At 46.7% G+C, this 25,983-nt stretch overlaps 1 protein-coding gene across 4 annotated transcripts; it reads left to right on the plus strand.

Annotated features, from left to right (window-relative positions):
- CARHSP1 (calcium regulated heat stable protein 1) lies at positions 1-24,291 on the plus strand. Of its 4 annotated transcripts, none has more exons than XM_061599936.1 (4): positions 1-345; positions 17,627-17,793; positions 20,977-21,099; positions 21,869-24,291. In XM_061599936.1, the coding sequence occupies exons 1-4, from the start codon at positions 4-6 to the stop codon at positions 22,029-22,031; spliced, it is 795 nt and encodes a 264-aa protein (XP_061455920.1). In that variant the 5' UTR covers positions 1-3; the 3' UTR covers positions 22,032-24,291. The 4 variants fall into 4 exon arrangements, with proteins under 4 accessions (XP_061455920.1, XP_061455921.1, XP_061455923.1 ...); XM_061599937.1 differs by having other exon boundaries at positions 1-330; XM_061599939.1 differs by having other exon boundaries at positions 294-379.
- Positions 24,292-25,983: the final 1,692 nt, after the last annotated feature.

The following is a 25,983-nucleotide window of genomic DNA, read 5'->3' on the forward strand; positions in this document are numbered from 1 at the left end:
TTCATGCAGATTGGCATGAAGACACAAGGACCCTGCTCCCAACAAAGTAAAGGATTCAAGACACCCCGCTCCCCAGGAAGACTACACCCTTGGCCCCAGGAGGATGGATCCCTGCCAAGAAGGCTTCAGGCTGGGCACCTGAAGCCAGCCAGATGCAGTCACACCTCCTCTGGCGGCAGCAGCTGGGGGCGGCCCCCGCCTCCAAATCCCCGCCCAGTGGAGCCTCTCCAGCCAGGGCTGGGCTTCCCCGAGCCGCTCCACCCCTCGACTGGGGCCTGGGAGAGCTCGGAGGTGCGCAGCGGAGAGAGCAGCCGAGACGACGAGTGCCAGGTGGGAGCCGCTTTGGTGAGCCCCGGAACCTCTTCAAAGGAGGGGATCGGTGAGGGGGGTGCTTTTTGTCTATGGGGGTCCCTGCTACGTTGATCTGGGGGTGCAATTTTTTTAAAAAAATAAGGACGGGGAAGCGAAGACGGAGGCGCGTGGGTTTCCTCGGAAGTAAGTCTTTTGAACGGGGCTTTACTCCCGGTGAAGCGTGCCCAGGATCAGGATCGTAGTCTTAGCGGAGCGCTTGAAGAACGGAGGGGAACGTGGAAGCATCAAGAGTGGATATAGCGAAGTTTGCAAAAAGAAAAGAAATTCACAAGATGGGGGGAAGGATGGGGGGGGGGAAGAGGGGACGTTGCCTCCCCCGCATGAACCATAATTTCCGGCTCCCCAGCTCTCGCTTTTTAAAAAGAGCTAAGTTTCCACCATTTGTAGAACCTGAGATCTAAGGCAAAAAATACGAGCATTGTTCTTTTTGGGTGGGAAACGAGCCCCCCCCCCCGAAAAATATCCCCGCGGGCTCCCCCTGGGGACTAGCCCACCGGAGGATGCCAAGCACAAAACATGAAAAATGGGAAATGGCCGAGGCGTTGGAACTTGGGGGTTGACTTGGGGGGGTGTGTGAGTGTGAAGTTACTTGTGGGTTACGCCCCCTCGGTTTTTTGAAGGGGGGTGCAGAGAAAGGATAAAGGACCGGTTGCAGGGTTTTTTTTAGGGGGCCGTTAGGGAGAGGTGGCAGCGACAGGCGTGTGTGGATTTGCAAACTGATTTATCTTTGGGAACGGAAAAGTGAGCGGAGGAAGGGAAAGTGGCTTCTCATTGTTGGGGGGGTGAGAGGGAAGAGATAAAAAAAGTGCATTTTAAATTAAGACAGTCAAGAGCCTTGTGGCGCCTTAGAAACCGTGCAACAGCTTTAATTTGGGGCTGCCTCTCTGGAAATTAAAGTATCCCCCGTTTTTTAAGAGGAAATGGACATGACAAACAAGATGCTTTCAAACAAAGGGGTAAAATCAAGAACTGAAAGGAGACAGAGAGTATTTACTTAGGATAACTGTTATCCTAACCCTGACTACTCACAAAGTAAGTCCTATTGAAATCAGTGAGGCTTACTCCCTGGGAGGTTGGGTTAGGATTGCAGCCTCTCTGTGTGCTAAAATGGGGGTTATTTGTGTTTGATGAGGCCTGCTTCTGTAGTAACTATGTTTAGGATTGCTAAACTGCAATAACCCCAACTTCTTTGGGAGTAAGCCCCATTGAATTCACTAGGGTCTACTTCCGAGTAGATGAGGTCAGGATTGCAAATCTAAGTTTGTGTACAGAGAACAACTTGTTTGCATGGGAGAACGAATGCCAAACAAGTAGGTGGACTCTTTGTTTTTAATGAAATATGGAGTGTGTGTGTGTGTGTGTGTTTGAGAGAGAGAGAGAGAGAGAGAGAGAGAGAGAGAGATTTTTGCTGCTTCTGTTGTAGGGGAGAACCTGAATTGCAAGGGGTGAAAGTAAGGGTGAGGAGGCAACAGTTAGCCAGGAAGGAGCCCCACAGGCGTAGCATCCGGTCTGGGGTTCAAGGGCCAACTGGGTTGCCTGGCTTTTCAAAGTCACAGGAAGAAGAGGCAAGTGTGCAATTTCCTCCCAAACCTACTCCCAAGAGAGTTACCACTTAAATTTTCTTGCCTCCTGTGGGGCTGTTCCTTCTGATAGCTGCCAGACAGGCAGATGTTCTGCTGGTTCAGCTACTCCTCAGCAAGAGGGTACCTTTCAGGAATCTGCAGCTGTTGAATTTCTGCCTGAAGGTAGCAGCCTGCATCTCTGAGCGCTTTCAAAAGATAGTTGTTAATTTCCCTTGTATCTCACCCTAAGTGAGCTATATATAGGTGTGTGTTTCATCCCTTCACCCTCAGAACAACCCTGCTCTCCCTGGTCAAAAAGCCTTTTAAATCTTCACCATCCTGACCCTGTTCCATAACCTTTCACATTTAATATAGTGGATTTCAAGCTTCATCTGCATTAGCCTGGGAATCTGTACAACAGCCCTGCAGTGTTGGCCAGTCCTATGTTCTGTTCCTATCACAGACTGGGATGAGAGAGAACAGTGGCTCGCTTAAAGCCAGTGAGTTTGTGGCTGAGCTCAGTTTTGAACCCGTGACTTACTGGGCTGTGTGTTGCATTTATAACCTTCCCTTTCTCCGGTAATCTTGGGGGTGTCGTATGTAATTAATCCACATTCATTTTATTCTCGCAACAACCCTCTGAGGTCAGATAAGGCTGATTATAGTATAGCATGGACTCTGTTACATGATCTTATGACACATCTAGCCTCAAGAAATGGGGACTTCAGTTGCTCTCTAAACCAAGAAGAAAATGTCAGTTGTTTCCATCAGGGTTGGGGAACCTAAAGTCTGGGGCCAAATGCAGCCCTCCAGGCCTCTCTCTTGGCCCTCAGAACCCTCCGCAGGCCACAATCCTTACTGACTCTGCTTTGTACCCTGAGTGCCTCTTCCTTGCCTAGATGGAGGACAGAACGATTGTGTGTGTGTACAGATCAGTCTACTGCAAAATTTGCTTTAGTTGCTCCACCCACTTTTGCCTCTGGCCCCACCCACCACTGGCATGTGGCCCTCCTAAGGTTGCCCAGAAGGGCAATGTGGCCCTTGGGCTGAAAAAGTTTCCACATCTCTGATTTATGCCAATATTGGAAGTGAGTTAGTTGCAGTGAAAGCCTAACTATCTCTGCTCAGAAGTAAGTCCTATTGAATTCCGTCTTACTCCCAGGTAAATTTGGGTTAGGATTGCAGATTTCATTATGAATTTATTTATAAGCTTTCTTTTGGGGTATAGCCCAGACATGGCAGCTTACATCTCATAAAAACAAACAGCTTTAAATGGCAACAGCACAAAATTATTTAAAACGTTAGACCGCTTAAAAATAGATAAAACCAGGAGAACACTTTCCAGAAGCTAACCCTAACCCTTCTCCAGTCTGGGGCCGTCCTGATGTAGAAGTGCCATCATCCCTGATTTTTGGCCATGCTGGCTGGGGGCAGATGGAGTCCAACTCTACACCCTAAAACCACTTTCTAATTTAAGCTCATGAAATAAAGGCATTACATTAATGGGGAAAGCAGCCCAAAATAAGATCTAGATAAGATCTATTTTCTCCAAGCTATCTGCCTATTACTTTTTTAAAAAAAGTCTGCAAACATTTTTATCTTAGTTTTGAAATTCTTGTTTATTTATTTATTTAAAATATTTCTATCCCGCCCTTGTTACCCTACAGCAGGGCACTCAGGCAGCTTACAATAAAATCGCACACATACATAATAAAGTTATACACAATAAAAACACAAAACATTCCAGTAAATTAAAATACATAAAGTACAATTAAAAGACATAAAATGCAATATGCATATATATACAGACAGACAGACAGACAGACATGCATATATATGTAAAATATATGGGGGAGTGATAATAAAAGGACTCAAAAGATAAAAATTAAAAATAAAGAGCATAAAAACAGTGTCAGGCTCGCCCGCCAGACCCTCCCAAAGGCTCTCCGGAACAAGATAGTTTCCACAAGTTTATTTGTTTAACAAGTTTGTTGAACACTTTGTAGCATGAAGCCATCAGAGTTGTGTGCAAGATGAAAACAGAATAGATAAAAACACAAAGACAAACTCTAAAAGCAATAAAAGCCATTTTAGCAAACTCTTAAAAACGTAAAAAAAAAAAATCTGCACAAATTCTAAAAACAATTTCTTCAGATGTACCTTTGTTTCAGAGATGACTGGGTCATACCTCAGGGAAAGCTTCCTTAAACAGCATAAAAACTTCCAAAGGGGCTCACGACAAAAGTGAAAAGGTGAAGAAAAAATAAAATTAAATATACAATAACATTAAAAAAAAAAAACTCCTGGTCAAAACAGTAAAATAGCAGTGAGGTAAGAAAAGCTGAATTAGAACACCGTCCATTAAAACCCGAGGGCCGCATTGCCTTCTAGGCAGCCTTCTGAGGGCCACATGCCAGAGGTGGGCGGGGCCAGAGGCAAAAGTGGGTGGAGCGACGAATGGAAATTTTACCTTTGTACAGTAGGCTGGTTCCAACACGCGCACGTCTTTCTGTCCTCCCTCCGGACAAGCAAGAAGCATGATCTCAGTTTGAGTACATATTCCAGCTAGGCAAAAATACTCATGGAGGCTGCAAAGCAAGGCCTGGGGAGAGTTCTGAGGGCCAGCTATAGAAGCCTGGAGGGCCACATTCAGTCCCTAGGCCTGAGGTACATAAAAACTTAACAGAACATCCTAGTTGTCTTGGGCGACGGGGCGGGGATGTCTTTGCAACAAGAGCACCCTCACGAAGTCGGTCCGATGACCAGTAACCAACTGTCTGGCCTTGATCAGGCGGGTGGCCCTTCAAATATTACTGTCCCAGGGCAATTAGGACTTTGTAGCTCAAACCTGCCCTTGCTCCTGAAAGGCCACCAAAATTCAGTGATGACTTTTTCAAAGGCTGGCAAAATACATTGAGCTTGGCAAGGCCCGATGAAATGTGATAGCCTGGCTGTTGTATTCTGAACCAATGGAAGCTTCTGAACAGTCTTCAAGGGCAGCCCCCAGGTACACCCCCATTGCAGTAATCAAGTCTGAATGTGACCAGGCTGTGGATATCTGTGGCAAGACTTTCTCCCTCCTCAAGAATAACTGTCAGAGCAGTATATTAATCTTGGTGTAGGAAAAAGGCTGGATGGATTGATGGAGTGTGCATGTGGAGTTAGGGGAGGTGAAGAGGAGGAGTGTTATTTTGTTTTAAAGTGGGTGAGGATCCTTCAAGGAGCAAGGTGCATTTGTCACGGGCTGCTTTTTCATCAACGTATTGAAATATATCTTAATTGCTGGGGGGAAATCGCGTGAGGGCTTGCTGGATTAATTGCTGTTGAATCATGGCAGTCAGCGCTGGGAGCTGTTATTATGAGTACTGTAATAAGCCATCTCCATCCCCAATGACTCGGAGCAGGGAACAATGTTTTCCATTGACACAAGGCTCCGAAGCTGAGTGGTTGGAGCACCTGCTTTGCATGCGGAAGGTTGTGAGTTTGATCGCTGGCATTTCCTGTTAAAAGACCACTCCATATAGTGGGAATGAAGAAACTGTGCCTCCGCGCCCCCTAGATTTTGTTGGGCTCCAATACTCATTGAGCCAGCATGACCATTAATTGGGGATGTTCGGAGTTGGGACATAGCTCCCCTCTGCTAGTATCTAAGGCAGTTTTGTATATACTTGAACTCCTTGTATTTATTCCAAGCACTTTTTTACTCCACAATTTAGCTGAAGAGGCTCTTGGAGAGGCTTGCAAAGGTCTGTCGTAAGACAGTCCCTCTGCCCTCAGGCTTGCAGTCTAAAAGGCACGACACCAAAGGAAAAAGCATGGAGGAGGGAGGAGGTAAAAGAGGAAGCTCAGGCGTCAGTTTATACAACCGATACTTCTTAAAACAGCCAGCTGGGATAGAAATAGTTCAGGTATCCTGATGGAATGGCTTTTGCTAGGTGAGTGTTGGGCAGAGTAAAAGGCAGCTAGGATCTCGGCAGAGGTGATGGGATACTCCTGTTTTGGCTCTCTCCGCTCTGCACCTTAATGGAGTGTCTGCCGCTGAGTGACAATTTGGGACGGCTAAAGGTAGCTGGGCTCTCGGCTGTCACTTCCATTTGTGGGAACGAATCTTGTCTGTCTCGAATCCTCCAACATTCAGCTTGGTTGGATGGCCCCGGGTTTTAGGATTAGAAAAAAACGGAGGTGGAAGGCTGCCTTTTACCGAGCCAGACCATTGGACCTTCCAGCTTGGCTCTCTCTACACTGACTGGCAGCAACCCTTCCATGCTTCAGACAGAGGACATTCCAGCTTTATCTGGAGAGGCTGGGGGTTGAACCTGCGGCCTTCTGCATGCAAAGCAGATGTTCTACCACTGAGCTGTATGGCCTTTGGAGGAAAAGTCGGTAACATTCTGCATTAGCATTGATAAGGAGGGTGACATTTTTGGGTCATTGGGATGGTTGTTGTGGCTGTCCCATCTTGTTCCATTGCTGCTTTCTCCTGGCCTGCACTCGGGTTTCATGCACAGATTGCCTCCCCTGCAATATTGGGGTGTGTTGCTGAACGGTGCGGCTGGCTGTAAAGGGGTTTGACCTTCCTTGCTGCCACTCAGCTGGCAAAGCAGCCCAGAGATGCTCACTGGGGGCACTTGTTCTGCTGCCAACAGAAGGGAGTGGCCAATGTTTTTGGGTATGGAGCTACACGGTAGCAGTCTCAAGCTTCAAAATGGAAATTCAGGGTGGAACTATGGGTTACGTGAGCTGATGCAACATGGTGAGTAGAGTGTGAGGGTAGGACTGGGGCGATCCTGGTTGAAGCCTCTGCCATAGCACTCACTGGATGATATCGGGCCACACGTTCATTCTAGGCTTGAAACCCACTTTGCAGGGTTGTTGTGAAGATAAGATGGGAGAGGCAATCATGTTTGCTTGGTCTTGAGCTGCTGAGAGGAGGGATGGGATGAAGGTGCCAGACAGCCCCACATACAAATTCGAGGAGGAGAGTAAGGCTATTGATGGCTACTTGCCTTGTTGGCCACATTCTACCACTGCTGTTGGAGGTGAATGCTCTCCTCTGAATGCTGGAAACCGCAGGAGGGGAGAGTTGCTCTTGCACTCAGGTCCTTCCTGTGGGCTTCCCTGTAATGGGCATCTGGTTGGCTGCTGCAAGAACAGGAGGCTGGACTAGATGGGCCACTGGCCTGATCCGGCTACGCGGCTGTTCTTATGGGTTGTAACTTCTGAATAGGACTATCATCAAGTATAACCCAATGTTCGTATGTCAGATCACTTATCCTGTGTCAGGATAGCTACACTCAGTTGTCTGAACAGGTGGATGCTCTGTGCGTGGACAGGAGTTAGGGGCATGCACACAAGCCGCACCCGAATGTCCCTGTGCACTTAGTCCGCAACGCGTTGAGGGATGTTATCAAGGTGCGAGATATTGGCACAGGGATGCAGTTTTTGGCAGCCGTGGGGGTGGTGTTTGGTCAAACATGTAACATGATGCAGGGTAATCCTGCATGTTTAGGGGCAGAAGGGTTGTAGCTGCTTCCTAAGTGGAAATGAAGTTGAAATTCTGTCTTGCAAACCGGACCCAGTGTCTCAAGCACAACTCTCTCTCTCTCGGTATGTGTATTGATGTGTCATGTTGTCCTGCCAAGTTGTCATGTCATACGATTTGAGAGGTGCAGCCTTGTATATGTTTTACTTTCGGGATTGCATGCTTCCTCGTTCGTGCCTGTGAAATAACAGTGGTCAAAATAGCTTGGCTTCCATGTATGATTGGAACAGCCCCTCCAAAAAAGTCTGGAGCTGAGTTAGCATCCTGCCATAATTTGTGCAAAAATGGACACTATCAGGATTTGAAGTCTGTTTTTTTTTTTCATGATGGGACGCTTGATGCGGTTTTTTCCCCACAGACTCCAGAGCTTCTTGCAACACGGTTTTGAAAAATCCCACACTGGTGTAAGGTATTTATTGCCTTGGCAAAAGACATAAGAACTATGAGGAAATGATTTCTCACTCAAGTTTATCTGATGACCTGGGAATGAGTTTCAGCTGTGATGCCTGGATCGGATTGACATCCCCAAAGTGAGGAAAACGAGAGTCCTCCATTCCTCTTTCCTATTTGGAGCAATCCTCTGGACGGACCACATCAGGATCTTAGCATATCTCAGTGGTGGCTAGAGCTGATGGGAGTTGTAGTCTAAACAGCTGGAGGGCACCTGGTTGGGGAAGGCCGATCTAAATACTTGGCTGGCAACTAATTTTTAACAACCTCGAGTGGGGTAACTGCCTTTAGAAGTTTGCAGCCAAACCGACAAAGAGTTTTTAGAAATGGCAACAGTCCAGTGCTTAGAGCATCTGCTTTGCAGCCAAAAGGCTCCAGGTTGGGGGGTCCAGCCCTCTCATCCGCTAATCTGTGGGCATGACCAGGGCCCTGTGTTCGAAGGCAGGAGAGGCTGAGAGGATGCCAACCGGAACTGAGCAGGAGGAGCAAGCAGTCTCTCAGCACTGTGGATATTTTAGGGGATGTCAGAACATAGGAAGCTGCCTTTTACCGAGTCAGACCGTTGGTCCATCTAGCTCAGTACTGCTTACACTGACTGGCAGCAGCTGGCTGGGATTTCAGATGGGGGTGGGTGGGTCTCTCCTTGTCCTCCCTGGAGATTCCAAGGGATTCATAGAATCATAGAATAGTAGAGTTGGAAGGGGCCTGTAGGGCCATCGAGTCCATCCCCCTGCTCAATGCAGGAATCCAGATTAAAGCATTCCTGACAGATGGCTGTCCAGCTGCATCTTGAATACCTTCAGTGTCGGAGAGCCCACTACCTCTCTAGGTCATTGGTTCCATTGTCGTATGGCTCTAACAGTTAGGAAGTTTTTCCTGACGTCCAGTCGAAATCTGGCTTCCTGCAACTTGAGCCCATTATTCCGTGTCCTGCACTCTGGGATGATTGAGAAGAGATCCAAGCCCTCCTCTATGTGACAACCTTTCATGTACTTGAAGAGTGCAATCATATCTCCCCACAGTCTTCTCTTCTCCGGGCTAAACATGCCCAGTTCTTTCAGTCTCTCCTCATAGGGCTTTGTTTCCAGTCCCCTGATCATCTTTGTTGCCCTCCTCTGAACCCGTTCCAGTTTGTCTGCATCCTTCTTGAAGTGCGGAGACCAGAACTGGACGCTGTATTCAAGATGAGGCCTAACCAGTGCTGAATAGAGGGGAACTAATACTTCACGCAATTTGGAAACTATACTTCTGATTGAAGCTGGGTCCTTCTGTTTTCAAAGCAGAGGTTTTACCACTGAGCTACGTTCCTTCTATTGTCTACTGAGACCTTTCATGGGCGCAACAGAAGATAGTGTTGGGCACATAGGTGCTCGCGGGTAACACGTTGGCAACTCCTGCTCTGACGACGGGCATTAATGACGGAAGAGAAAGCTGGTTGTGATAAAGGGAGGGGGGTCCCTGGAATTGTAGGCTGTGCTTCGAGGGGGGCGACAGTCAGATGTACCCGGGGGGGGCACTGTTGAGCTCCCCTCAATAACCCTGGTCTCACAAAAGGGATGCCAGACATTGAGGCAGGAATGCGGTGGAGGCAAAGAGCTGCTGGCCACACTATGTGTGCACGTCATGATTCTGTAAAAGTACGGAAAAGCCACGTAATAAAGGCAGAAAACCAGCTTCCTGAATATCTCTGCTTATGTTTGTGATAAAATCAAGTTTCTAGACCTTCTGACTGTGAAGGGACCTGTGTGGTTTGAAGTGCCCTAAGCGGTTGTGTTTGTACTTGTTTGTTTATTATGCGGCAGCATATCAATGTCACGGGTAAATAAACAGTAGAAGTGAGCTTACCCAAGCATATTAAAACAGCGCAGTGCTACAGTGGAGTTCTGTCTCCATCGCAGCAGGGATTGCTCAAAGGCGATTTTACTCACCTGGACCATCCCCTGATGAAAGCCTAAATACACAAGGCTGAAACGCGTCTGGTTTGGATTATGAATAAAACATATTTTTCTAGCATCTTGGTTCCCCCCCCCCCTCATATTTCCGGTTTTAGATGCTAGCTAAAAAACCTTTGTTGGAGGTAAAGCCTGCAATCCTATTGGCCAGGGGCAAGGAATTTTTTTTTTAAGATGCTAGCCACTTTCCTTTGTTGGAGGTAAAGCCCGCAATCCTATTGGCCAGGGGCAAGGAATTTTTTTTTTAAGATGCTAGCCACTTTCCTTTGTTGGAGGTAAAGCCCGCAATCCTATTGGCCAGGGGCAAGGAATTTTTTTTTTCGCAGTCCAAGGGCCACATTCCCTCATGGGAAGTCATGTGGGGGCCGCATTGGTGGGTGAGGCCAGAGCAGGTGGAGCGACAGATGTGATCCTTACCTTTTTGTACACATCATACATTTGAAAGCACAAACTTTCTCCAAAGAATCCAGGGAACTGCAGTTTATCCCCTTGCACAGCGACCATTCCCCGCATCCTTTGCAAACTACAGTTCCCAGGATGCTTTGGCGGGCCGGAGTCGTGTGCTTGAAATACATAGTGTGTATGCAGCCGTAGTCAGAGGCTGCTATGAATGCTTCCCCCTCCCCTCCATCCAGGTAAGCATGAGGCATAACTGCAGTTCAAGCACATGCAGAAGCACTAGAGGAGGATGGGGCCAGTGAGAGGTGTGGCCTAGGGAGGGTGTGTGGCCTGGGCAGAGTCCCAAGAGCCATTTAAAAAGGCCTGGATGGCTGCATTTGGCCCCTGGGGATGAGATTCCCTATCCCTGCTATTGGGGGCCATAAATCCAGGCAGGCAAGGAGCCCCCACAGAGCCAACAACATCTGGCTGCTTTTTCTTAAGCTGATCTCCGTCCAGCTGAACAGGCAAGGTGGTTTTTAATGCAAAAAAAGATTGTCTGTTCAGTGAGGCGTTGCATGACAGAGAGACATCTAAGCACATATATATTTTTTTTGTTCTGTGTCTCCTGCCTTGTTTTAAAACGCCTCTACCTGTTTTGAGTCCTTTGGGAGAGGACATGGGGTGCACTTTCAAGCTGAAATATGGCCCCTGAAACTAGCATTTCCTGGCATGCCTGATCCTCTTTCTTTGCCCACCTCGATTTGTGCAAGAGTTGTGGCTGTGGTTTTCCCAGCCGGCCAAACTGCTTCCAAAACTCTGATATTGTCAGGGTAATACGGGAGTAGAAAAGAAAGCGTGGGCTGCAGTCCTAACCCCACTTACCTGGGAGTAAGCCCCATTGAATTCAGGAAGGCTTATTTTGGAGTAGGCATAGTAAGGATTTTGCACAGTTAGGCTGCAAATCTTTTCACCCTTACCTGGGAGCAATTTACCGTTGTTTTTCAATGGGGCTGACTTCCGAGGAGACATGTATAGATTTTGCTTTGTTAACAAGGCATCTTAATTAACTGGATCAAGGCCTTGACCTACGGAAGCAGCAGAATGAGACATTTGGGCGGGACCACACCCTGTCAATCATCTGATGTCATCATGATGATAGTCAATGGATGGTAGAATGGCCTGTACAGCTTCAGATTGAACAGGTGGGAGATACTATTTTGTGCACTCCCCCTACAGAAAAACAATCTCCCTACAAGTAGAAAGTTTGCACAACAGGGGAAGCTTTCTTTCTGGCGTGCTAATTTTCTACTTGCGGAGATGTTTGTTGATTTTACTTAGGGGAGCGTTCAATAATGATGTCTCCTAGCTTCAGCCTGAAATGGCTTTATTTTGCCACCTCAATATGTTCTTAATTACTTCATTCAGCTGCTTGTACAGGTTTGGCAAGAGGGCTCTTCTGTGGAGAAAATAGGGTCGCACCTGCCATGTAGAAATTAATCAGGGGAAGTGTGTTTGCTTGTTTTAAAAAATCACAAGCAGTTTTGAAGTAGATTTGTAGTCGGACTGCTGTTACCATAGGATGAGAGCCAGGGAATGAGGCTGGGGGAATGTGATGATCCTAGGAGAAAGCCCTTTTTGCAATTTTAGCATGCCGCAGCAGACACAGAGTTTGTGAATGTGCAGGTCTTCTGCTGTAGCTTTGTCTGTTGCAGTGCTTTAGTTTTTCTTTACTGATGCTGCAGCAGCCTTCTTCAACCTGGTGCCCTCCAGATGTTTTGGGCAACAGCTCCCATAGTCTAAATCATCTGGAGGGCCCCCGGTTGGGAAAGCTGTGCTACAGCTTCTCTGATGTGGCAACTGGTTGCTGCATAGCACGATACTGTTCCTCTCCCCCACCCCTTCCTCTCCCTGTAACAGTCTTGTGATGAGATGACTGGCCGAAATTTGTTCTCTTGGTTTTGGCCTTGGGGAATAGGCTGGGAGGGAGACAAAGGCGTCACTTCTGCTGAACGTCCGGTTGGGTTTTGCGTTCTGTCCAAGCAGGGCAAAGGGCGAGGCAGCTGGATAAGCCCCAGCGATTAAATGACTTGGCACGATGCTCAGCCGTGTTTGCCCTGGTGCGTAAACAGCTCTGCAGGGTGACAGCATGCGAAGGAGATGGAAGCATAAGATGGGCTGTTGTGTTTCCCCTAGCTACACAATCCCTCGCCTGCGTTGCAGAGAGGCAGCGCAACAAGAGTCGGACAGATGTCTCCTGCTTGATGCCACAGGCTGTATACGAGATTCTGTTCATTTGTGCTCTGGGGAAACTAGAATTTGATTATTGTTTTGCATAGATATAAAATCGTCCCTGCCTGCCAGCCAGCCTGCCTTATTTATTTAGAATATTTGTAGCTGGCTTTTTGGCCAAAGGGGCTCCCAGAGCAGTTTATGTACAATCGGTTAAAACAAGGCAGTTCCTGCCTGCAGTCGTGAAGACACAGCACTAAAGGAAAAAGGGTTAGGGAGGGGAGAGGAGAAAAGCAAACTCGGGCAGCAATTCTTAAGTTTAAATGGCAGTACTTGTAATGACCAGCTGGAATGGAAAGGCAGGAGAAACCCGACAGAGCTGGCCTTTCAGTGGAGATCTTTGAAATGACTGTGGAGATAATGAAATTGCAAAGATTTCAGCAGAGATGCTGGAATGACTGCTACCAGGTGGCAGTTGAGGGAGATGAAGCTCTAGGGAGCTGAGAAGGAGGTTATATGGGTCTCCTTAGCATTTAGAGGTATACTGCTACGGAACATGGGGGCTTCAAGGAGGCCATTTTGGCTAAGGCTTACTTTATTTACTAGAGAATTTATATTGTGCCTTTCTTGAATAAATACACAAGTCAGGTCCTGTCCTCTGTAACGGCTCCAGTCTATGCACCAAATCTGCCAAGGAAAGCAGAATGGGACTTTTTCTGGAGAATTGCCCTGTTGGATCAGAGAAATGGATTGCCTAGTCCAACATTCTCTTGCACTACAGTGGCCAACCAGGTGATGATGATGATGATTAAATTTATAACCTCTGCTTCACCAGCAGGTCCCAGGGTAGGTTACAACAGTTTTAACTGTAATATTAAAAGTATTTTAAATTAGGATCATAGGAACAGGGTGGATACTGGAATCATAGATCTCGGGTGTCAAAGGCCAGGGTAGAGAGGTGCGTATTCAGCATTTGCTAAAAATGCACAGTGAAGGTGCCAGATGCAAACGCTGTGAGGAGGGAGTTCCAGATGCCTGTGGAAGCTTACAAGCAAGGCATGGCTGTTTTCTCTTCTTCCCTTGTGGTTTGTCTCCGACATCTGGTGCAGTGCCTCTGATCATGGAGGTTCTATTGAGTGATCTTGTCCAGTAGCTGTTGGACATTTCTTATGACTTTGCACTGTATTGCTGAATTTGCATCAGTTGCTCAGCCCCTTTTCAACTGCCTCAAGCTGAGTTGAGACTAGGGATGGAAGGATCCGTCACTTTGGGGTCTCTTAGTTTCTTATTTTTCCAATCTTACATTCAGTTCTCCACATTCCTTCAGCAATTTGCATATTTATTTATTTTTAAAAATCCTCATTAAAATTCCTTGGTATTTTAGTGCAAGTTTTTCCTAATAAACGCATGTTTGTATGGAGCCTTGAGGAACAAACACAGTTTTGCAGAACAATTTTGTAAAAGAATGGGAATAGAATGCATTTTTGTGTGCTGCTGTCACTACCACATTCATTTCTCTACACACTTACCCCTAATATATGCATTTTATTTATTTATTTATTTATTAAATTTATATCACGCCCTTCCTGCCAGTAGGAGCTCAGGGCGGCATGTATGTTCGGAGATCTGCAATGTAAAATTTGGATAAATGCAAATTTTGGGTGGTTGTGTTTTGGTTCTTGTAATGTTTTGGAAAGTGCAGATTTGATAGGTTTGGCTTGAAATGCGAACTGAATCGAATTTCTTGCACATCCCTAGTTTGAACCTGTTGGACAGTGAAAAAAGCGGACAAGAGAAAAATCAACTCATTTGAAATGTGGTGTTGGAGGAGAGCTTTGCAGATACCATGGACTGCAAAAACGACAAATAATTGGGTGTTAGAACAAATTAAACCAGAACTGTCACTAGAAGCTAAAATGAGGAAACTGAGGTTATCATACTTTGGACACATCATGAGAAGACTTGATTCACTAGAAAAGACAATAATGCTGGGAAAAACAGCAGGGAGTAGAAAAAGAGGAAGGCCAAACAACAGATGGATTGATTCCATAAAAGAAGCCACAGATCTGAACTTGCAAGATCTGAACAGGGTGGTTCATGACAGATGCTCATGAAGGTTGCTGATTCATAGGATCGCCATAAGTCGTAGTCGACTTGGAGGCACAGAACAACAACAACAATCTAAGAGCCATTTTAAATATCAAGTACTGAATGTTTCTTGCCTATCTGGTATTTTTTTCTTTTTCCTCTAGCATTTGACTGACTATTTGAGGAATCCGTAGTGTCAGGGAGAAATATCTCTCTGTTTCTAGTGATGCGCTGATACCCTTGGGAACATTATGGTGGGTGGAAGTACATATTATTCCTCAGGGGATCTTGACAATCTCTTCAGTTTGTTAAGTTATACCCTCCTGATGCCTGGGCCACTTAAACAAGAAAAGAGAGGCTCTGTTTCCTGACGCTCTGCTACTAACGAGACTTAAATTATGCTCTTTTACTGCTGTTAAAAAGGGTGGCAAATTGTCACGCTGCCATGTCATGCAGTGATCCACTGCATAATTCATGCGATCGTCTGTGTCAGAGCTTGATGAGTTCATTTTGTTGTTGTTGCTGGATCCCACATTGCGGGTTGAATCAGTTTCATGCTGCGTGTTAGGTGGGTTAGGGCATTTTCCTAAACGAACAAGCAGACTCTGGGCAGTCTTCAGATCTGTGTTGATAATGATACACATGAGAGAGCAGTTAACATTCAGCTACTGCCACACTAGCTGTAGCCAAAACTAAGGCCGCATCTGCACTGTACATTTTAAATCAGTGTTATACCACAATCATGGCACCCCCCCAAAGAATCCTGGGAACTACAGTTGTTAAAGGTGCGGAAAGTTCACAGAGTTACAAGTCCCTGAGTTCCTGGGGAGAAACAATCCTCATGAAAATTCCTTGGTATTTTAGTGCAAGTTTTTCCTAATGAACACTTGTTTCTATGCAGCCTTGATGAACAAACACAGTTTTGCAGAACAATTTTGTAATAGAATGCAAATAGAATGCATTTTTGTTTCCTGCTGTCACTAGCACATTCATTTCTCTACACACTTACCCCTAATATATGCATTTAATAATAATATAAATCACTCTGGGAATTTCAGCTCTGTGAGGGGAGTAGAGATTGTGTTCATAAGGAGGTAAGGAGAGCCTGGCTGCTTGACCAGGCCAGTGGCCCACCCAGTCCAGCACTCTGTTCTCACAGTGGCCAACCAGATCCCTGTAGGAAGCCCACAAGCAGGACCTGAGTTCAACAGCACCCTCCACACTTGCGATGCCTAGCAACTAGTAGGCAGAAGCATACAGCCTCCGACAGTGGAGGGAGAACATAGCCTTCATGGCTAGTAGCCATTGATAGCCTTCTCCTCCATGAATTTGTCTAATCCTCTTTTAAAACCATCCAAGTTGGCAGCCATCTTCTGTGAAAAAGTCTTCCTTTGGGTCTGCCTTGAATCTTCTGGCACTTCAGCTTCTTTGGATGACCCCGTTGGGTTCTAGTATTTTGGGAGAGGGAGCAAAACCTTCTCCCAGGCCACTTTCTCCAAACCGTTTGTTGCTTCCCTGTTAAAGAGCAATGCAAAATGCTTAGGATTTTCTTCCATATTTGGCTTTGGTTTTTGCAGACGCGGGAAGTCGTGTCTCCTTCAGACTCTCCCGGGAGGTGAGAGCCGAAGTAGACCTCGGCCTTTTCACACTCCCTTCCCTGCTTCTGTCAACGCTGGTGGCAGGCAATGAGTAAATGAAGGAAGTTCTGTGTTTATCTGGATGTGGGACCTTCCAATGTTTGTTATCGTTTACTGGCGCTGAGGGGAGTGAGCCTGAGGTCCACTTGTGGTCTCGCCCTGGGCAGAATCCTCCAGGGAAAAATTACTCGTGCGTAAACCAGGTCCTGAGAGAGACATCTTTCATGAAACAGCTGCTGTTCTCTAAAACCAAGGGGCCATGTTCTCTTCTTGGCAGCTTCTGAGGGCCACATGCCAGTGGTGAGCAGGGCCAGGTAAAAGTGGGTGGAGTGAATGTAAATTTTGTTGGAAGTGCAACAGCAGGGATCATTCAGTTTGTAACTTAAGAGTTAATTCTGTTAGTGTTAAAGCCAACTAGCCAAGAGGGGGACAGATGGAGATGTTGCTTAGCAGCTAGTCAGAGTGGCATGATCCTCACTGAGGTAACACATGCTCTGATTGGCTGTATAGTACTGAGAGAGTATTCCCCTGTATGTTTAGTTGTTGAATATCTTCCTGCTATGAATAAGACCTGTAAATAAGGCAAAACCCCTCTGTTTGTTTATCCTCATATTATATTTTTATGAGTTTCTTTTTTCTCTGGACTCCACCTGCATACTTAAGGAGGGCTGGTGAGGGGTGTGGCCTAGGGAGGAGGTGTGGCCTGGATAGAGCCCCAAAGGCCGGATAGAGAGGCTTGGAGGGCCACATTCTTGCCCTAGACCAGAGGTTCCTCATCCCCGCTCTAATGCTGTCAGAAGGCAGACTGGGAATCTACTGGTAGGTCTTTGGGCTATTTTTCGAGTGATTTTTCAGCAAGTGTTTCTGGCCCCCTGCCGTTTGACAACAGCAACAACAAAAAGACTTCATAACTTAGACTGCTGAAATGAAGACGGCCTTGAGGGGAAACTCGAGAGGGCATTTTTGTTTGTGAAGGGACAGTTTGTGCTCAGTTCTTGGTCTGAAAACAAAATTCCTGGGCTGAGCAAGTATCTGATAGGAAACTTTTTTCTGATTCTAGGGGTGAGTCTGCTCTCCCAGCGGCTATATTGCCCTTGGCGTAGTGGTTAGAATGTTGGACTACAACCTGGGAGACCAGGGTTCGAATCCCCACACAGCCATGAAGCTCCCTGGGTGACCTGGGCCAGTCACTGCCTCTCAGCCTCAGAGGGAGGCAATGAGAAACCACCTCTGAATACTGCTTACCATGAAAACCCTATTCATAGGGTCGCCCATAAGTCGGAATTGACTCGAAGGCAGTCCATTTCCATTTTTCCTGGTCGGTAAGACCTCCCAGGGAAAGACAAATCCCTCAAGCCTGAAGTCTTCCCTTTGCTGCCCCTAAAACGTTATCTTCCCTCTTTCTCTTTTTAGGTAACAGAAATGTCTTCGGAGTCTGCTTCTGCTCGCGAGCGGTCCTCGTCTCCAGGTGCTCTTCGACTCCCGGAAGGGCGCCGAACGAGGGAGCGTTCTCCTTCTCCAATGCGAGGCTACCTTATTCCTAGCCCGCTTCCGACTCGGAGGACCCGCACATGTTCAGCGTGAGTAACAAGGGGGCATGGGTGGGACAGTGCTCTTGGGGTGTGTGGTATCCCCTCTCTGCCTGTGCCTTTCTCAACCTTCCATTTGTGTTACCTGGGGTGACAGCTTGCACATCACTGAAAAAAGAGGAAATGAATCACCAAAGGAAAAAAAAAAGGAGAGAGAAGATGCACCTTTGCATCAAATTTGCATCTTTATATGTATAGATGCAATTTTAGAAATAATTACTGTAATTTAAATAAGAATTGCAAGATATCTTGCCCTAGTGGGATAATGTAACCAGGTGGCCTGAGGGTCTGATCAGGCTTCTGGCCATACAAGTGCTGCTGATGGGCAGTGTCAAAGCCCCTGCACGCTCACTCTCCTTATGGGTCTTGCCCCAAACAGCCTTTCAAATGGAGGATTCCTTCCAATAGGGGACTGCCCTCTTGATGAGTCTTGGAATGGAGGACTATTCTCTATACAGTAGGGTGCGCCCAGCCACCATAAATGTACCCCTTATATGCTTGCCCGTATAACTTGTCTCTTCACCCTCCCTCTTGCCAAAGCAAGATAATAGTAATAGCAATAATAACTGTAAAACAATTGTAATCCAGTGTAAGGACATAAGACAAACCTACTGGATGAGGCCAGTGGCCCATCTAGTCCGCCATCCTGTTCTCACAGTGGCCAACCAGATGCCCCAATAGGAAGCCCATCAGCAGGACCTGAGCGCAGCAGTACTCTCCCTTCCTGCGGTTTCCAACAACTGGTATTCAGAAGCACCTTGCCTCCGGCCATGGAGGTGAAGTATAGCCCTCACGGCTTGTAGGCGCTGATAGCTGTCTCCTCCGTGATTTTGTCTAATCCCCTTCTAAAGTCATCCACGTTGGTGGCCATCACTGCCTCTTGTGGGAATGAATTCTGTAGTTTAACTATGAGCTGTGTCCTGAATCTGTCCTGAATCTTCTATCATTCAGCTTCGTTGGATGACTCAAGTTCTAGTGTTATGAGAGAGTGTAGGAGTTCATTTCACAATTTCCTTTGGCACGCAGTTGCTGCTTTACATGACTGTTTTGAGTTGTTAGTCCCACAATGAACAGCGGTTGAGCGTAGCTGACGTTGCATCTGGGCAGAGCCCTGCAGGTCTCACCATGCTCATGACGCGACCACCTCTGCTTGCAGCATCTTGCAGATATCCCAAGGGGTATTTACTCGCACCGGAGCTGGTTGTGAATTCTCTGTGGATTTCCACGTAACATTTGCATCTGGTAAAACCACCTATCAGTCTTGCCGTGGCAAATCCCTAATGTGCAGCCCCCGTCCTCAAAAAAACAAAATAGGCAAGCAGAGTGTCATCTTTTAGCCTACGGAGCTGGTGGGGGGTTGAGCAACTCATTCCGAATGCCTTGTTCATTCGGTGCCCTGAAGGTTAGCTTAGCCTGCAGCCTCTTGCAGCTCCTGACATTATGACAAGTGGGGAGTGCAGATGACTGGCCAGCTATGTCACAATAGCGTCCAGGCCAGGGGCTCAAAAGTTGTGTCTGGGGAGGGAAGGTGGTGGGCGGGGAGGGAGGCAAGAGGACATGGGAACAGAACAGCTTATCATGGTCTGTAGAAAGTTGTGCCCCCTCTCGCTCAAGTCAGACAGGCTTCCCCATGGCGTCGGAAAGTCTTAGGGCCAGTACATCAAGGTGAGGAAGAAACCAGGAAACTGTCGGAAGGGCACGTCCACAAGAAAAGTGGACTGGGCCGCTTCACAAGCTCTACCCTTGGATGAGTCCGCAGCTTATGTTCCAGCCTCTGGTTGCTTCCCGTCATGCCTAAGAATGTAGGAAGCGGCCTTGTGCTGAGCCGGTACATTGGTCCCTCTAGTGCAGGACCGACTGCCGGCAGCTGTCTGGGATCTGAGATAGTTCAATCCCCAGCGACTCCAGTTAAGGCTGGGAAAGACTTCTGCCTGGATTCCTGGAGAGCTGCTGCCAGTCAGTGTTGGCAATAGTGAGCTAGATAGTCTGGCACGGGTTGTATCCTTTGTATCTAGGGCTCCTACTGGGAGGAAGGGTGGGATATATAAACAATTTTGTGGTTGTTAGATGCCTTCAAGTCGATTACGACTGATGGCAACCCTATAAATCTTTTATATATATATATTCATAGGGTTTTCATGGTAAGAGGTATTCAGAGGTAGTTTACCATTGCCTTCCTCTAAGCCTATAGCACCCGGTATTCCCAGGTGGTCTCCCATCCAAGTACTAACCAGGCCTGACCCTGCTTCCGAGATGAGATGATATTGGGCGTGTTCAGGGCATTCTGGCCGTAGAAGATGATGATGATGATTTATTGCATTTATATACCGCCCCATAGCCTAAGCTCTCTGGGCGGTTTACGATTAAAACATCTTTAAAAAACATTAAAAAAATGATGATGATGATGATAGTTTGAAGTTAATAGACATGACTAACTTAGGTTCATTAATTTCTCTGGGTGTGCTCTGAGTAGGGCTTAGTTGAATCCAACCCCTACATTCTTCAGCAAGCTTACGCAATTTCCTGCAACAATCTGGATTCTGCTACCCACACACATTTGCTCCTTATTTCACATTATTTGTTAGAAAGATAGGAATACAGGGAAGCTGCCCAAAGCGAGCCTGACCATCAGTCCATCTAGCTTACTATTGTCTGCACTGACTGGCAGAGGCATTCCAGGGCTTCAGGTAGGGGTCCCTCCTGGCCCTACCTGGGTAGATGCAGAGACTGAACTTGGGTCCTACTGCCTGCAAAACCAGTGCTCCACCATAACTCATTTGTTTTCTTCTGCTTGAGAGTGGTGAGACCTTCTGTGGGACCCTGAAGCCCCTCCTCTCATCCCTTGAACCCTTACTCAGGTTTCTCAGATTTTGCCCACGTTGTCGTTTGGAAACAGCCGCTTTGATTCTCAAGATGGTATGCACAGAGTCCTAATATAATAGGTGGAGGATGCTTTAGAGTTAGTCTCTTCAACAGACCTGGAGCTCAGATTTGGTGAGCACACAGGAGTTAGCCCAGACAGCTTGGGTCAGATCTGATGGGACTGGCCTAGTGGTCAGAGCGTATGGTGTTGCGTTGTCTGGGAACAAGACCTGTCACCATGTTGACATGTGGCATATGGCCGCCAGTTGAATTCCCCTCTTGGATTTTCTGAACTTGGTTTCGTTCCTGTAGGACGACGAGAGCCTCTGAAGGGCCCACCTACAAGGGGGTGTGTAAGTGCTTCTGCCGCTCCAAAGGCCACGGGTTCATCACTCCTGTCGATGGCAGTCCAGACATCTTTGTGCACATTTCTGAGTAAGTAATTCTTCTAGCGGGAGACGTTTGAGTTGTCCTCTGTTACCTGCCGATTACCAAGCATACACGTCGGGAATAAGCTTGATTTCCCCTTATGCCAAAGGCGAGGAACCCTTGTCAGCCTGACGGCAACCTTCTGGAGGCCACAAGCCATTAGTGGCAGAGGCCAAAATGGGTGGATCAATGAAGGCAACTTCTACGGTCGCACAGTAGGCTAACTTTGACACACACATCCCTCTCCACCGTCTGCCCGAGCAAGCAGGACGCATTATCAGAGTTCAAGGACATTTGGCCCCAGGTGGGAAGGTTCTCACTCCTCCCCTAACATGAAGCTGAAGCCAAGGTTTCTTATTGGCTTGCGAAGCTTGGTTTGCTTGCAACTGTGTTTCGGCATTATGTGCCAACCTGTCTCTGTTCCTTAACCATGGTTTGTTTGGCCGTCCCAGCCTCGGTAGCCAAGCTACCAAGGGCACGGAGCAAGAACGGCTGGAAAATAAACCAAGCTTTGGAGAAACAAACCATGGTTTGTTCGTCTGTGGGACAACTCGTCACTAGCTTGCAGTTTGCCAAAACAAACCATGGTTTAGCATGATGCGTGAACCAGACGAATGAAGAAACATTTTGTTGCAGGTTGCACTCGCCCCTCTTGAGTTGGCAAGGGCTGGAGAGGAGCAACAGAGGAGGGCAGAGTACTGTGTTGAAGCCAGTGGCTCCTCTAGCCAGCAAGGCCATTCTTTTCTTCTTATCGCTTGTCCTTCTGATTCAACAGCATTGAAGGAGAGTATGTCCCTGTGTCTGGGGACGAGGTCACCTACAAGGTGTGCACCATACCGCCGAAGAACGAGAAGCTGCAAGCCGTGGAGGTGGTCATCACGCACCTTGTTCCGGGAACGAAACACGAGACTTGGTCAGGACACGTTATCAACTCCTAGACCACCCGTTCCACAGCCACTCTAACTGAGGATGCTGGACTGTTGGTATTGTTCAACAACTGAGATTGACCTGAGCCTGACAGACGAGTTTTCTGCGTATTGAATGAGGTGCAAACACCATTGTTCACAGGGGTCCAAAACTGGCCAGATTAACCCTCTTTTCTTTTCTTTTTTACAAAAAAATAAAAATCCAAAGGCACAACACTTCAGGTGGCAAGGAAGAAGGAATGTAGTTCTGGCTTTGCAATTTTTTTTTATGTGTGTAGATAACCCAAAGGCTTTAGAAAGACTTCAGCAAAATATGATCCAGGTTACAGGGAACTTTGAGCCTTTGAGCCTGTTGACCCAAAAAAGGGGTTTCTGTTTGAGTGGAGATCATGCAGGTAAAGGGCTAATGAGAGCATCTGTGTAAATAATCGCGTGGAGAACTTGTTCTCATCACACCAGCATAACTAGCAACAGCATTGCACATTTTCCTATTGTGGTAGCGATCTGGTGAAAAGTGTCTGGTGGAATCTGCCTTCATAGAATTGCATGTTAATTCTTTGGGTGCCTTCTGGGTTTCTAAGCTCAAGGAAGCCCCTTCAACAAAGCAGTAGGGGGAGCAGACACAGTAGTAAAAATGTTTCGCTTCTCCTGATTTTGTGCCTGAAATTTTTATAGAAGCCACCATGTGAGGCGTCCTTCCCTGGCTCTCCCTGTCAGGTTCCTACCTGCTCGTGGTTACTGCCTGTCACTAGGCACCACCAGGGACTCCACCAGTCCGGACTGTCCTTTATTTTATTGTTTCTCTCCCCACTCTAGCATAGATCTCAACAGATCCCCCTGCTAGGCAACCACCAGTCACGTCCTAATACTAGTATTCCCAGAGACTCTGAATACTGGTATTGTTATTCTCTTCACCGCTGCCACCATTTGTTACAGTTTCTCTTCAGCCTTGGTCATTACCTTACCCTCCCTTCTGGTCTGTGAAACTCCAGCCAAGGATCAGGCCTTCGGTAAACCAAATTAAGTATTTATTAAAGATAACAAAGCTAACAAGATTAACAAGATTTCTCTTAAGGCACATAAGCATATGGTTTTACTCAATACTAATCCGAACTCCACCTCCCTCCTGGCAAACAACTCTCTAAACCCCACCAAGCAACCCACTCTTTCTCTTCTCCCCCCTATTCCACAATTCACCACCTCACATTCCCCCAGATTTACCTGTCATCCTTTCATTTATACTGTCAGCCATTTTAAACATTCAGCCAATCATCAAGCATTCTATTGCCCATTCACTCCCCCTCCTCTTTCACTACTTACCATGTATACTCTAAACAACCAGCACTTACCATATATACACTAATATATAGGAACATCACAGCCACCCCTACCGCCATCCCAGCGAAACCCCCCCCCCACCCCAAGCTTGCCTCAACTTTTCATATATAAACATTTGATATATGAGTATAGTGTCTTGCTGTGGTTGGTTAATAATTTGATTTGATGAAAATTCCCTTCTGCTTGCTTAAAAAAATAAAATAAAAAACAGCTCTTTATTTTTAGGTCATACTGGGCCTGGTTCATATGTCACACCAAACCATGGTTTGTTTAGCAAGCTAAGAATTAGCCATGCATGGTCCCACAGACAATAAAACAAACCACTGCTTGTTTCCATAAAGCTTGACTTGCTTTCCAGTTGGCCTTACCTGGTGCCTTTGTAAGCTGGCCAGTGTCTTGGGTTGCATGGCTAAACAAACCTTGGTTTAGGGTGCTAGTTTCTCATGTAACGTCAGGCAAACCAAGATTCATATGCCAACAGCAGACTGTGGTTTCAGATTGTTTGTTGACAGTAAACAAACCATAGTTAGGACACGGCAGGGTTCAGATGACCAAACAAACCATGGTTTAATAAACCATAGTTTAATAAACTATAGCTTAGTGTTATGTGCAAAGCAGACCACTGTATATACTGTGACCAGGTTTTTGTTCCCTGACTGGTTTAACTTTCGAATCCTTCTGGTGGGATTCTTCAGCTGACAAAATGTATTATTACAGTTAGTGATGTGTGTGTGTGTTTAATACACACCTAGCTTCCTGCCTCCCAGTAGGTTTGTAGCAAAACTGCAGTTCGGTTTCATTTCAATGCCATGTTTTGTTTTGTTTTGTTGAATAGAAAATGTTCTGAACAGTGTGTGTGTGTGTATGTTTCCTTAAACTTCTTAACAGTTGGAAATCTTTTGGGAAAACAAATAAATAAAAAGGTGGGAGTGAATTTCCTCTTCTGGAATTTGTACGGAAAGTACCTGTAAAGACCAGTGTGGCTTCTCATGCAGAAGGGAAACTGCGATTTCACATGACAGCTGATAATCTCATGTTCCTACAGGACGAGAACCTTGTAGCGTTCTTTCTCTCCTTGGGTTGCTCACTGTGATGTTGAACAGTTGAAGTGGTATTTTTTGGCAGACATGACCTCTGTTGGGGCCAGCTCACGTGGGTTTTCTGAGCGGCTAAAGAGAAGGGAAAGTGGTTAGGGAGGCGTTTTTCTCCCTCTGTCACAATATAGGCTGTCCAATATATCTGATGTTGGAAGATTCAGGAAAGACAGAAAGAAATGCTCCCTCGTACCGTGGATGATTGAAACGACAGAATTTGCTCCCACAAGATTATTATTGCATTTGCATTCCACCTTTTATCTAAGGAGCTTAAGGTGGTGAACATGGTTGTCCTCCTTGTTTAATCCCCACAACAACCTTGTGAGGTAGGTTAGGCTGAGAGACTGCCACTGGCCCAAGGTCACCCAGTGAGCTTCATGGCTGAGTCGGGATTTGAACCCTGGTCTCCCAGGGCCCAGTGACACTCTACACTGGCTGTAGGGTAGTGATGATTGTCAACTTGGATGGCTTTAAAAGGGGGTTAAACAAATTTGTGGAGGATAAGTGGCTACTAGCCACAATGGCTGTGCTCTGCTGTGTGCCGGCTGCTGGGAATCGTAAGTGGGGGAGAGTTGCTCTTGCGCTCAGGTCCTGTTTGCAAACTTTCTGTAGACATCTGGTTGGCCACTGTGAGAACAGGATGCTGGACTAGGTGGGCCACTGGCCTCATCCAGCAGACTCTTTTTAAAATATACAGAATTCAATCAAACATGAATCTGGGAAGATTTCAGATTTCGAGTTTGCCAAACCTGCATATTTATTTACAGAAAGCAGTTAGTGTGCCCAGGGGAAGACTTCAAACACCCCACTGGGGGTGTGTTAGCTTTGGGGGCGTGCTCTGCTGCCGCTTTTTGATCTTGTTCATTATCTAGTGAATCACACAGCCATTTAGTACATTACTTCATCTAATTGATCTAAGTGCTTTCCTCATCGCTGACCAAAAAAAAAAGGAAATAGACTGCCTTCAAGTCGATCCAGACTCATGGCAACCCTAGGGTTTTCATGGTAAGCGGTATTCAGAGGTGGTTTACCATTGCCTTCCCCTGAGGCTGAGAGGCAGTGACTGGCCCAAGGTCACCCAATGATCTTCATGGCTGTGTGGGGATTCGAACCCTGGTCTCCCAGGTTGTAGTCCAACACCTTAACCACTGTGCTACACCGGCTGTCTTCGTTGCTGACAAGAAGAATCCATTTCCCAAATGCTGCCATTGCCAGCTGTCTTTTTTCAGAGCTTGGAAAAGTTACTTTTTTGAACTACAACTTCCATCAGCCCAATCCAGTGGCCATGCTGGCTGGGGCTGCTGGGAGTTGTAGTTCAAAAAAGTAACTTTTCCAAGCTCTGCTTTTTCTGACGCCACATCTGACTAGCTGCATTGGTCTGTTTTGCTCAGCTGTGCACGCAGATATCGCTGTAGAAAATACGAACACAGCGTGAAATGGAGAGAGCTTGGGAAGTTTAGCTTGCATTAAGGGGAGGCCTTGATAGCCGGCTTCAAATATCTTGAAGGGCTGGCTGGGAGGGAGATTGCTGC

This window comes from Rhineura floridana, chromosome 17, assembly GCF_030035675.1.
Source record: "Rhineura floridana isolate rRhiFlo1 chromosome 17, rRhiFlo1.hap2, whole genome shotgun sequence".
Taxonomy (NCBI): Eukaryota; Metazoa; Chordata; class Lepidosauria; order Squamata; family Rhineuridae; genus Rhineura; species Rhineura floridana.